This window comes from Pseudoliparis swirei, chromosome 17, assembly GCF_029220125.1.
Source record: "Pseudoliparis swirei isolate HS2019 ecotype Mariana Trench chromosome 17, NWPU_hadal_v1, whole genome shotgun sequence".
Classification (NCBI taxonomy): domain Eukaryota; kingdom Metazoa; phylum Chordata; class Actinopteri; order Perciformes; family Liparidae; genus Pseudoliparis; species Pseudoliparis swirei.
The window spans coordinates 2,457,280-2,469,961 of NC_079404.1; the positions used below are offsets into that span (position 1 = coordinate 2,457,280).

The window sequence follows — 12,682 nt, forward strand, 5'->3', positions numbered from 1 at the left end:
AACATGTTGGGAAATCTCGGTGTATACACAAGTATAACCGCAAGACAATATTTGGATTAAAAGAAAAAATAATTATAAAAATGTTACAATTTTTTTTATCAAACTGCGTAAATTCACTTAAAAATATAACAAATTTCAATGACTTTTTTAAACATTTTGGGAAATCTCGGTGTATACACAAGTATAACCGCAAGAAAATAGTTTGATTAAAAGAATAAATAATTATTAAAATGTTTAATTTTTTTTTATAAAACTGTGTAAATTCACTTAAAAATAACAAATTTCCATGACTTTTCCACAAATTTTGGAAATTAAATTGTTTAAGGACTTTTCCATTCCTGGAAATAACCATTTTAAAAGTCCATGACTCTTCCAGGTTTTCCATGACCGTAAGAACCCTGCATTAGCATAAAAGTGCAGACTCTACCGGAAGGTAGAGGAGGTAAAACACCGAGCGATGGAGCGGCATCCCTCATACAAACTCGAATATTAAATAGCCGAGCAACACTCACAAAGCAGCCCCTCGACGAGAGACGTTGTATTTAATTTAAAATAAAATAAAATAAAATGGCAGTCCACAAAACTATTCGACTAAATGCAGACCACGTCATGAAAGAATTCAGCCGGCGTCACATTGAATCCCCTCAGAATCACGCCTGCTCTGAGGGAGCTCTACTACCAAGCGTATATAATGAGGGAATAATAAAGAATTTGCGTCCCTCACCATATGGTAATGCATGCTGGGATACCAAAAAAAGAAAGCATGTTTAGTTTATGTCACGGCAGCACGGTGGCGCAGTGGTTAGCACTGTCGCCTCACAGCAAGAAGGTCCTGGGTTCGAATCCCGGTCGTCCCGTTCCAGGTCCTTTCTGTGTGGAGTTTGCATGTTCTCCTCGTGTCTGCGTGGGTTTCCTCCGGGTACTCCGGTTTCCCCCACCATCATAAAGACATGCACCGCAGCCTCACCCCGGTTCGTATGGATGTGAATGAGTGTTGGTGGTGGTCGGAGGGGCCGTAGGCGCTGATTGGCTGCCACGCTTCCGTCAGTCTGCCCCAGGGCAGCTGTGGCTACTGATGTAGCTTACCACCACCGGGATGACTGTGTGTGTGTGACTACTGGACTCTGTAAAGCGACTTCGGGATGTCGGCATGCCTTGAGAAGCGCTATATAAAATAAATGATTATTATTATTATTATTATTAATACTCCCGACATTCTTACTAATTGGATGCTAGTGTACAATAATGAGACTTTTCGTTCTTTTCCAGCATCTTTTGTTTCCCCCTTTTTTTAAATTCTAAGTCTGTGTTATGACAGGACGAAAGAGGGCAGAGAGGGAGGGAGGGGGAAGAAAACCAAAATAGCATCATCCGATCTCCCTTTCATAAACCTTTCCACTCCTGCAGAGAAGCGGACTTTTGGCAAGAGAAGAGACGCAAAAATCCAGCGGTCGGATGAAGTATTTAGCCGTGGGTCTTAAAACTGAAACGAGATAAAGGGAAACTGGAGACAACGCAGAGAGCTCAGTAAAGAATGGATCAGGAGGTAAATGAAGCCGGTTTCACGTACGCCGTCATCCTCCACGCAGCGTATACATTTACACCGCAGCCGCCAACGCTATAAATACATGAGCACCTCATGCTCAAGTACATTGTTCAGTTTGGGAATTCACTGCCGTCGGCCATGGAGGCTAAATATAGTGTAACATCTCCACGTGTTTTTACGTGTACGTCTGGTAATGACAAAGAAACCACAAAACCACATGTAAGAGAAGACTGAAGACTTTCCTCTTGGTCTTATAGTTATAGAATCAGGTTCACCTGGTCCAGACCTAGAGATGCTGCTAGAGGCTGATAGGCTGCTGGGGGACGCTGAGGATACACTGAGCACCTCTATCCTCTCCTCTCTCCTTATGGACGCTGAGGATACACTGAGCACCTCTATCCTCTCCCCTCTCCTTATGGACGCTTAGGATACACTGAGCACCTCTATCCTCTCCTCTCTCCTTATGGACGCTGAGGATACACTGAGCACCTCTATCCTCTCCTCTCTCCTTATGGACGCTGAGGATACACTGAGCACCTCTATCCTCTCCCCTCTCCTTATGGACGCTTAGGATACACCGAGCACCTCTATCCTCTCCTCTCTCCTTATGGACGCTTAGGATACACCGAGCACCTCTATCCTCTCCTCTCTCCTTATGGACGCTTAGGATACACCGAGCACCTCTATCCTCTCCTCTCTCCTTATGGACGCTTAGGATACACCGAGCACCTCTATCCTCTCCTCTCTCCTTATGGACGCTTAGGATACACTGAGCACCTCTATCCTCTCCTCTCCTCTCTCCTTATGGACGCTTAGGATACACTGAGCTCCTCTCTCCTCTCCTCTCTCCTTATGGACGCTTAGGATACACTGAGCTCCTCTCCTCTCCTCTCTCCTTATGGACGCTTAGGATACACTGAGCTCCTCTCTCCTCTCCTCTCTCCTTATGGACGCTTAGGATACACTGAGCTCCTCTCTCCTCTCCTCTCTCCTTATGGACGCTTAGGATACACCGAGCACCTCTATCCTCTCCTCTCTCCTTATGGACGCTTAGGATACACTGAGCACCTCTATCCTCTCCTCTCTCCTTATGGACGCTTAGGATACACTGAGCTCCTCTCTCCTCTCCTCTCTCCTTATGGACGCTTAGGATACACCGAGCACCTCTATCCTCTCCTCTCTCCTTATGGACGCTTAGGATACACCGAGCACCTCTATCCTCTCCTCTCTCCTTATGGATGCTTAGGATACACCGAGCACCTCTATCCTCTCCTTATGGACGCTTAGGATACACCGAGCACCTCTATCCTCTCCTCTCTCCTTATGGATGCTTAGGATACACCGAGCACCTCTATCCTCTCCTTATGGACGCTTAGGATACACCGAGCACCTCTATCCTCTCCTCTCTCCTTATGGACGCTTAGGATACACTGAGCTCCTCTCTCCTCTCCTCTCTCCTTATGGACGCTTAGGATACACTGAGCACCTCTATCCTCTCCTCTCTCCTTATGGACGCTTAGGATACACCGAGCACCTCTATCCTCTCCTCTCTCCTTATGGACGCTTAGGATACACCGAGCACCTCTATCCTCTCTCTCTCCTTATGGACGCTTAGGATACACCGAGCACCTCTATCCTCTCCTCTCTCCTTATGGACGCTTAGGATACACCGAGCACCTCTATCCTCTCCTCTCTCCTTATGGACGCTTAGGATACACCGAGCACCTCTATCCTCTCCTCTCTCCTTATGGACGCTTAGGATACACCGAGCACCTCTATCCTCTCCTCTCTCCCTATGGACGCTTAGGATACACCGAGCACCTCTATCCTCTCCTCTCTCCTTATGGACGCTTAGGATACACTGAGCACCTCTATCCTCTCCTCTCCTCTCTCCTTATGGACGCTTAGGATACACCGAGCACCTCTATCCTCTCCTCTCTCCTTATGGACGCTTAGGATACACTGAGCACCTCTATCCTCTCCTCTCTCCTTATGGACGCTTAGGATACACTGAGCTCCTCTCCTCTCCTCTCTCCTTATGGACACTTAGGATACACCGAGCACCTCTCCTCCTCTCTCCTTATGGACGCTTAGGATACACCGAGCACCTCTATCCTCTCCTCTCTCCTTATGGATGCTTAGGATACACCGAGCACCTCTATCCTCCTCTCCTTATGGACGCTTAGGATACACCGAGCACCTCTATCCTCTCTCTCCTTATGGACGCTTAGGATACACGAGCACCTCTCCTCCTCTCTCCTTATGGACGCTTAGGATACACCGAGCACCTCTATCCTCTCCTCTCCTTATGGACGCTTAGGATACACTGAGCACCTCTATCCTCTCCTCTCTCCTTATGGACGCTTAGGATACACCGAGCACCTCTATCCTCTCCTCTCTCCTTATGGACGCTTAGGATACACCGAGCACCTCTATCCTCTCCTCTCTCCTTATGGACGCTTAGGATACACCGAGCACCTCTATCCTCCTCTCTCCATATGGACGCTTAGGATACGACGAGCACCTCTATCCTCTCCTCTCTCCTTATGGACGCTTAGGATACACCGAGCACCTCTATCCTCTCCTCTCTCCTTATGGACGCTTAGGATACACCGAGCACCTCTATCCTCTCCTCTCTCCTTATGGACGCTTAGGATACACCGAGCACCTCTATCCTCTCCTCTCTCCTTATGGACGCTTAGGATACACTGAGCACCTCTATCCTCTCCTCTCTCCTTATGGACGCTTAGGATACACTGAGCACCTCTATCCTCTCCTCTCTCCTTATGGACGCTTAGGATACACTGAGCTCCTCTCTCCTCTCCTTATGGACGCTTAGGATACACTGAGCACCTCTATCCTCTCCTCTCTCCTTATGGACGCTTAGGATACACTGAGCACCTCTATCCTCTCCTCTCTCCTTATGGACGCTTAGGATACACTGAGCACCTCTATCCTCTCCTCTCTCCTTATGGACGCTTAGGATACACTGAGCACCTCTCCTCTCTCTCTCCTTATGGACGCTTAGGATACACTGAGCACCTCTCTCCTCTCCTCTCTCCTTATGGACGCTTAGGATACACGAGCACCTCTATCCTCCTCTCTCTCCTTATGGACGCTTAGGATACACCGAGCACCTCTATCCTCTCCTCTCTCCTTATGGACGCTTAGGATACACCGAGCACCTCTATCCTCTCCTCTCTCCTTATGGACGCTTAGGATACACCGAGCACCTCTATCCTCTCCTCTCTCCTTATGGACGCTTAGGATACACGAGCACCTCTATCCTCTCCTCTCTCCTTATGGACGCTTAGGATACACTGAGCACCTCTATCCTCTCCTCTCTCCTTATGGACGCTTAGGATACACCGAGCACCTCTATCCTCTCCTCTCTCCTTATGGACGCTTAGGATACACTGAGCACCTCTATCCTCTCCTCTCTCCTTATGGACGCTTAGGCTACACTGAGCACCTCTATCCTCTCCTCTCTCCTTATGGACGCTTAGGATACACTGAGCTCCTCTCTCCTCTCTCCTTATGGACGCTGAGGATACACTGAGCTCCTCTCTCCTCTCCTCTCTCCTTATGGACGCTTAGGATACACCGAGCACCTCTATCCTCTCCTCTCTCCTTATGGACGCTTAGGATACACTGAGCTCCTCTCCTCTCCTCTCTCCTTATGGACGCTTAGGATACACTGAGCACCTCTATCCTCTCCTCTCTCCTTATGGACACTTAGGATACACTGAGCTCCTCTCTCCTCTCCTCTCTCCTTATGGACGCTGAGGATACACCGAGCACCTCTATCCTCTCCTCTCTCCTTATGGACGCTTAGGATACACCGAGCACCTCTATCCTCTCCTCTCTCCTTATGGACGCTTAGGATACACTGAGCACCTCTATCCTCTCCTCTCTCCTTATGGACGCTTAAGATACACCGAGCACCTCTATCCTCTCCTCTCTCCTTATGGACGCTTAGGATACACCGAGCACCTCTATCCTCTCCTCTCCTTATGGACGCTTAGGATACACTGAGCACCTCTATCCTCTCTCCTTATGGACGCTTAGGATACACTGAGCTCCTCTCTCCTCTCCTCTCTCCTTATGGACACTTAGGATACACTGAGCACCTCTAGCCTCTCCTCTCCTCTCTCCTTATGGACGCTTAGGATACACCGAGCACCTCTATCCTCTCCTCTCTCCTTATGGACGCTTAGGATACACTGAGCACCTCTATCCTCTCCTCTCTCCTTATGGACGCTTAGGATACACTGAGCACCTCTATCCTCTCCTCTCTCCTTATGGACGCTTAGGATACACCGAGCACCTCTATCCTCTCCTCTCTCCTTATGGACGCTTAGGATACACTGAGCGCCTCTCTCCTCTCCTCTCTCCTTATGGACGCTGAGGATACACTGAGCACCTCTATCCTCTCCTCTCTCCTTATGGACGCTTAGGATACACTGAGCACCTCTATCCTCTCCTCTCTCCTTATGGACGCTTAGGATACACCGAGCACCTCTATCCTCTCCTCTCTCCTTATGGACGCTTAGGATACACTGAGCTCCTCTCTCCTCTCCTCTCTCCTTATGGACGCTTAGGATACACTGAGCACCTCTATCCTCTCCTCTCTCCTTATGGACGCTTAGGATACACTGAGCTCCTCTCTCCTCTCCTCTCTCCTTATGGACGCTGAGGATACACCGAGCACCTCTATCCTCTCCTCTCTCCTTATGGACGCTTAGGATACACCGAGCACCTCTATCCTCTCCTCTCTCCTTATGGATGAATTTACATCCCTCCATCACACACTACTACCTCTGCTTCCTCCCTGGAGTCCTTGTGACTTCACGTCTCATCGGGTCCACTGGACCTGGCTGGGTCTGATGACCTACTGCACAACGTCGTTGGGAGGGTGGGAGCCACAGCGAGAGTCCGGATCAGATTTTGAATCCTTCAGATGGATCCAGGAAAGTCTCCTCGAGTCCTGATGGGATCTCCAGCTTCGGAGATCAGATCAGATTTGAAGGTTCTTTGAGATATCTTATAGGTTATTTGAAGAGCTATTTAAGGAAATGGTTCTTTAAAGAACCCTGGTTTGAAAAGTTATTTGTAGAAGCAAAAATGGTTCTTTACAGAACCATATTTTGAAGGTTCTTTGAGACACCTTTATAGGTTCTTTGAAGAGCTATTCATGGAAATGGTTCTTTAGAGAACCCTGGTTTTAAAAGTTCTTTGTAGAACCAAAAATGGTTCTTCTCTGGCACCACCCTGAAGAACCATTTTCGGTTCCATCTGTTGCCTCGGAAATGCAATTTCACGCCTAAACCCAAGGTTTCAGACGGAGGCAGGTGACATCAGACGAGGCGGGTGACATCAGACGAGACGGGTGACATCAGAGGAGACGGGTGACATCAGACGAGGCGGGTGACATCAGACGAGGCGGGTGACATCAGAGGAGACGGGTGACATCAGAGGAGACGGGTGACAAACATCCCCAACGCCTGGGAGGCCTTAATGTGGAGCTCGTGTATGTTTAAGCTTCATCGTCCCAAGCCGTCGGGGAAGTTTTTTTCGTCGTGAATGTTTCGACACAGTCTTTACTCAAAAAGGACGGCCAGTTTGAAAAGACAACGACATTCGGAGGAGGACGACGGTCTCGCTTTAGATGGTTTTTGTTCGGGGGGGAAATTATGTTGACGAATAGGATTACAAGCAGACGTTTAACTGGAACAGCAGCACTGGGAGGCTTCACTGAAGCAGACTCGGTGGTTAGCCCGACACGGAGCTGGGATGCAGTTCATAAACCCACCTCAGAACTCAAGACCCTGTACGTTTCATGCATAAAGCTATCGACACATCGCTTGTTATCGTCGTCAGATAACAGACGCTGAAGTTATATTTGCTGAAACTTTTGGAGCGGACACAAACAATTGGATGGGATTTCTGCGACAATAAAATAAAAAAATTTTGTTTTTTAAGTACGCAGAAATATTTCTGCCTTCAAAGTCTACGTAATATCCCTTTAAACCAGAACCACCACAAATAAAAACTAGAACGGGCACTCGGTAGAGCGCATACCTTCGCATATCACAAGATTGGGCATTGAATTATGAACATGTTGGCATTAGTTGCATGCCAACTGGATACAAATTTACCGCGCTATGGTAAAAATAGGATGTTGACCTTTTCATGACCTTGACCTTTGACCCAATCGATCCCAAAATCTAATCAAATGGTCCCCGGATAATAACCAATCATCCCACCAAATTTCATGTGATTCGGTTTAATACTTTTTGACTTATGCGAATAACACGCATACAAATAAATACACGGCGATCAAAACATAACCTTCCGCATTTTTAATGCGAGGTAAATATATAACTACTTTCCCACCGGTTGCACACTCACAATCCTTGCTCCAACCCGCACAGGGTCCAAACTCCCAGAAGCCACGGCAGCATATGACGATAACGCAGTCGGCGTCGGGGTCACACTTATTGATCAATCCTTGAACATTCGTCCACCGCCGCCTCGTTCTCTTCCGCCTTTTCCCACACCCTCGATCAACAAGGACCGGGGGAGGGGGGCGGAATACATAAATCTGAGCATATTGCACATTTAAGACTTTAATCAATACTTGCAGAGTGCCGCTCCTTGTCCAAACATTTGCGCGACTGCATGTTAACTGGCCGTTTATATATCCGTTATGGCTGTAAACACACAGGAGCCGGCAGAGGAACGTTTTGGGAACCCGGGAACAAGACCCCGATGCTTTTCACATGGCGTCTTGAGACCGTCGGGCGTGGAGACGGAATCGAACGAAGCGGTCCACAAAGACTTCATTGAGCTTGCGGGTGCATCATGAGGGCCGCCGACACTCACGTACGACCAGCAGAAGGAAAACACGCCACGATGTGCGTGTTCGACTCCGTCTGAGAGAAGCCAGGGCGGGGAGGCCAACAGAAAAGTTTTCCAAATAAAGTTTTCCAAGACACCAAAAGGGTGCCGCTTGTGTGAGAACCGGGCTATTTATAGGCTTCCTGCAGGGAGGGAGACCTCGTGTTTGTGATCAGCTCCTCACACGGGGGAGGGGTCAAGAAGAAGAAGCACAAGAGGAAGAGGAAGAAAAAGCACAAGAGGAAGAAGCGGAAGAAGAAACAAAAGAAGAGGAAGAAGAAACAAAAGAAGCACAAGAAGAAGAAGAAGAAGAAGCAAAAGAAAAACAAGAAGAAACAGAAGCGGAAGAAGAAGAAACACAAGAAGTAGAAGAAGAAGAAGATTTCTATCAGGGTTCATACTGGACTTCCAGGACTTTAAACCAGATTTCCATGTCCAAACATTTGGTGAAATCTCGGTAAATGACACAAATGAATGAGAGACAATAGTTTGATGAAAAGAATAAATATTTATAGAAATGTTTATTCTTTTCATCAAACTGCGAAAAATGAGCATAATGAATATAACAAAATGTCCGTGACTTTTCCAAAACTTTAGGGATTTCATTTATTTTCAAGGACTTTTCCAGGTCTGTAAATAACCATTTTTAAATGCCACGACTTTTCCAGGTTTTCCATGAGCGTAGGAACCCCGTCGACAGACACAGAGCGACCCGGAGGGCTTGAACCTCTCGCGCTATGGTGCCGAGGTGGTGCCGAGACGTAGAAACCCGTGAAACACTCAGCAAAAACCTGTGCCGACACTCCTTGGAATGCCCAGCACACCTCGTTTCACACGCAGCTTTTCCTCTCCAGCCAAGCGGCTTCACCGAGAGACGGTATTTGAATGTGGCTCGCTCTCCCCATGATGCAAATGGAACATCGGTGAGGTTCTTACGATCTCAATTGGCATCGGTGCTACCGTCTACTACTGAATACTGGAGGGCAGCTCTGGCGTGAAGGAGGGGGGTGAAAACATAAACACACACAAATCAAGCAAGCGGCATCTCCAGTGATGCAATGAGAAAAAACAACAACAACAAACACTTCCGGTAAGCACACCACTGAGCAACCGCAAACATCAGCAAACGTCCGTCGCACATTTAAAGTGGCACACACTTTTAAAAAATGATAATTGCTTTAAACTTAAAGTGGAGTGCGGTGGTACTTGTTGTGATGCACACAATCACAATCACACACAAAAAAGTGATTTTCTCTGCAAAAAAAGTTTAAACTGCCCAGTTGCAGATTGGTTCACACAATAAATACATGTAAAGTGGCACAGGGTTTGTGCTTCCCTCGTGTATATTGATTTAAACTTAAAAAGGGAGAGCGGTGGTGCATATTGTGATGCACACAAACACAATCACACATAAATTTGTTTTTTTCTCTGCAAAAAAAAAGGTTAAACTGCCCAGGTTGCAGAGTAAATAGCCAGTGTTGCCAGTGGGGTAAGAGGGCCGTCCTTCAACCGCAAGGTTGTGGGTTCGATCCCCGCTCTCCCCATTAGCTGCAAGTCGAAGTGTCCTTGAGCAAGGCACTGAACCCCCAGTTGCTTCCCGGGCGCTTCACCGCAGCCCACTGCTCCTTAATAACTAAGGATGGGTTAAATGCAGAGAACTAATTTCCCCTTGGGGATTAATAAAAGTGTATATTTATTTTTTATTTATTTAACGGGCTGCACGCATCTTTACATCGGGAGAGAGAGAGAAATAAGTCACTGCTCGTGGAAGGAGGACGTCACACGAGCAGCTAGCATGTGTGTGTATGGGTGACATGCGAGGCCCCATGTGTGCACGCGGCTCGACCCTCGCGACCAGCGCGGACGTTATTTAGCAAACCCACATTTATTTTTTTGGCGGTATGAGAAAATATTTTTTTTTTTTTTTTTTAACAGGCAACAGCAGCAGCAACAACAACAACAACAACAACATCAGTGGAGAAACTCACATCCTCGAACAGAGATCCCACGTTGGCTGTCACCAGCAGTATTCCGGTCCCCTGCGCCGCTGTCAGCTTCCCTGCCATAATTCTGTCTCGCAGGTGGGGGGTATGGGGGACACCTGGAATAGCGGGGACTTTGCGGGTGGGGGGGGGGGCAAAACAAACAAACAAACAAAAACAGAAGCAAACAGAAGCCGGAGAATGTCTCACGAAAGTGTTGACAACACTGTGCGGTATCTCGCTACTGAAGCCGGGGGTTGAGGCGGCTCGGCTGGAGCATATTTCTCAGCAGTGGCGGTGCATCTGTCTGCAGGAGACGATCTTTCGGCGGCGGCAGCGGGGCTCGCGTGCGGCTTCACGTACTACTTTATCGTCTTCAGAGCCATCGCAAAAGTTCCCGGTTTAAATCCACGGCGAGTGCCCCCGGGGTCTGTAAGCTTATTCCGGCGACGAGTGTTTTTATCTCGTCCCCCCCCCCAGGTCTTCGGCTTCAGTGCGGCGTTAAAAGTCTCCCTCGGAAAGCAGGACTCTCTGCCCGGGACTCATTGCCGTTGCAGTCTGGTGAGGATAGGCTAGAGTCCTCCGCCGCTCTGACGTCACCGCGCCAATGGAAACACGGCGCTGTTCTTAAAGGGCCAGCGCGCCCGTAAACACCGCGGCGCCGTCCCTTCACTTCGCGGCGTCCATTATCGGACGCACCCATGGGGAACGTTTTTTAGGATAAGCAACCACCTTTTTTTTAATGTGAGCTATTTCCACGTGTCCGGCCATTACATTTGCTACAGATGAAACGACATTTATATGGCATGGACTGTAAAAACATTAAAACATTGCACGGTTAAATCATTGTTTAAACAATTAAATGACATGTAATGTGATTGTTTAAGCTTCAAGGTACAGAGACATATTCATTTCAGTTTATTTTGTATAGCCCAAATTACAAATTTGCCTCAGAGGGCTTTACAATCCGTACACATACAGACCTCCCTGACCTTTGACCTCACATCGGATCAGGAACAACTGAAAAACCTTTTCACATACAGTATATGCTGCAGATGCACATGTCTGTGAGTAAGTAAGCAGGTCACTGACCAGGTGTTTCTGTTCTTTTCCCCCAATCACATCAAGTCGATACGCTTTTTTTGTTGCATTTGAACTGGTTGACAATGTCAATAAAGTCTAAATTAGGGCTGTCCTCGAACCAAATCATTTTGTTGTCGACGAACTCAATTCTCTTGACTTATTGGCAAGTTGATTGAATTAATAAACAAAGAAGAACCACCTTTCTCCATCTTGTGCTTACCAGGGATGTCATTCAGCATGAAAGAAGGTTCTTAGTCGAATAACGGACTTAAGATGTGGTTTCAAATACCCACCGCTTCATGCAAAGAGGGGACAACATGCGACTTTGACCTTTGAATCTGCGCTGAGTGGATTTTGAACACAAGAAAAAGCAAATTATTTATTACACATAAATAGAGAAATGTGGGCGTGTCTCTACACACGGAAAATAATGGTTCTTAACCCTTGTGTTGCCTTAGGGTCATTTTGACCCGAATCAATATTACACCCTCCCCCCGCCTTTGGGTCATTTTGACCCGATTCAATGTTTCACCCTCCTGTTACCTTTATATTTACTAACATATTTTACCCTTTGGGTTCAATTTGACGCCAGCAATTAAAACCTCCAGAAAATTATTCGAATTAATATTGTTTTCCAAGTTTAAGTGTGAGGCACTTTATGTTTGTTTGTTGACTACCGAAAGAACACCGACATTAAACATTGAATGGGGTCAAATTAATCCTAAGGCGGGGGGAGGGTGTAATATTGATTCGGGTCAAAATGACCCTAAGGCAACACAAGGGTTAAATGGTTCTTTAAAAGGCTTTGTGGTTATACGAAAAACCATCACCTACTGGAGAACCATTTTTGGAAATGGTGCCTTAAAGAACCATGTTTTAAAGGTTCTTTGAGACACCTTTATAGGCTCTTTGAAAAACTATTTAAGGAAACGGTTCTTTAAAGAACCCTAGTTTGAAAGGTTCTTTGCGGAACCAGAAATGGTTCTTTACAGAACCATGTTTTGAAGGTTCTTTAAGACACCTTTATAGGTTCTTTTAAGAACTATTTAAGTAAAAGGTTCTTTAAAGAACCCTGGTTTGAAAGGTTCTTTGCGGAACCAGAAATGGTTCTTCTATGGCGTCACTCTGGAGAACCATTTTCGGTTCCACATGGCACCTTCATGTTTCTGTG

General features: G+C 47.0%; 1 protein-coding gene and 1 long non-coding RNA gene across 4 annotated transcripts in view; one reads left to right on the forward strand and one right to left on the reverse strand.

The window, feature by feature from the left end:
• Positions 1-12,464, reverse strand: part of LOC130207478 (inositol polyphosphate-5-phosphatase A-like) — a 141,569-nt gene extending 129,105 nt beyond the window's left edge. Inside the window, exon 1 of one of the 2 annotated variants that reach the window (XM_056436113.1) lies at positions 10,435-12,464. In XM_056436113.1, coding sequence (XP_056292088.1) covers positions 10,435-10,512 — 78 coding nt within the window. In that variant the 5' untranslated portion in view covers positions 10,513-12,464. The remainder of the gene's footprint in view (positions 1-10,434) is intronic. The other variant, XM_056436114.1, reaches the window with a different exon arrangement.
• LOC130207480 (uncharacterized) overlaps positions 10,453-12,682 on the forward strand; it is a 12,188-nt gene continuing 9,958 nt past the window's right edge. For both annotated transcript variants that reach the window (XR_008834295.1, XR_008834296.1), the window contains exon 1: positions 10,453-10,527. This is a non-coding gene — a long non-coding RNA (uncharacterized LOC130207480). The remainder of the gene's footprint in view (positions 10,528-12,682) is intronic.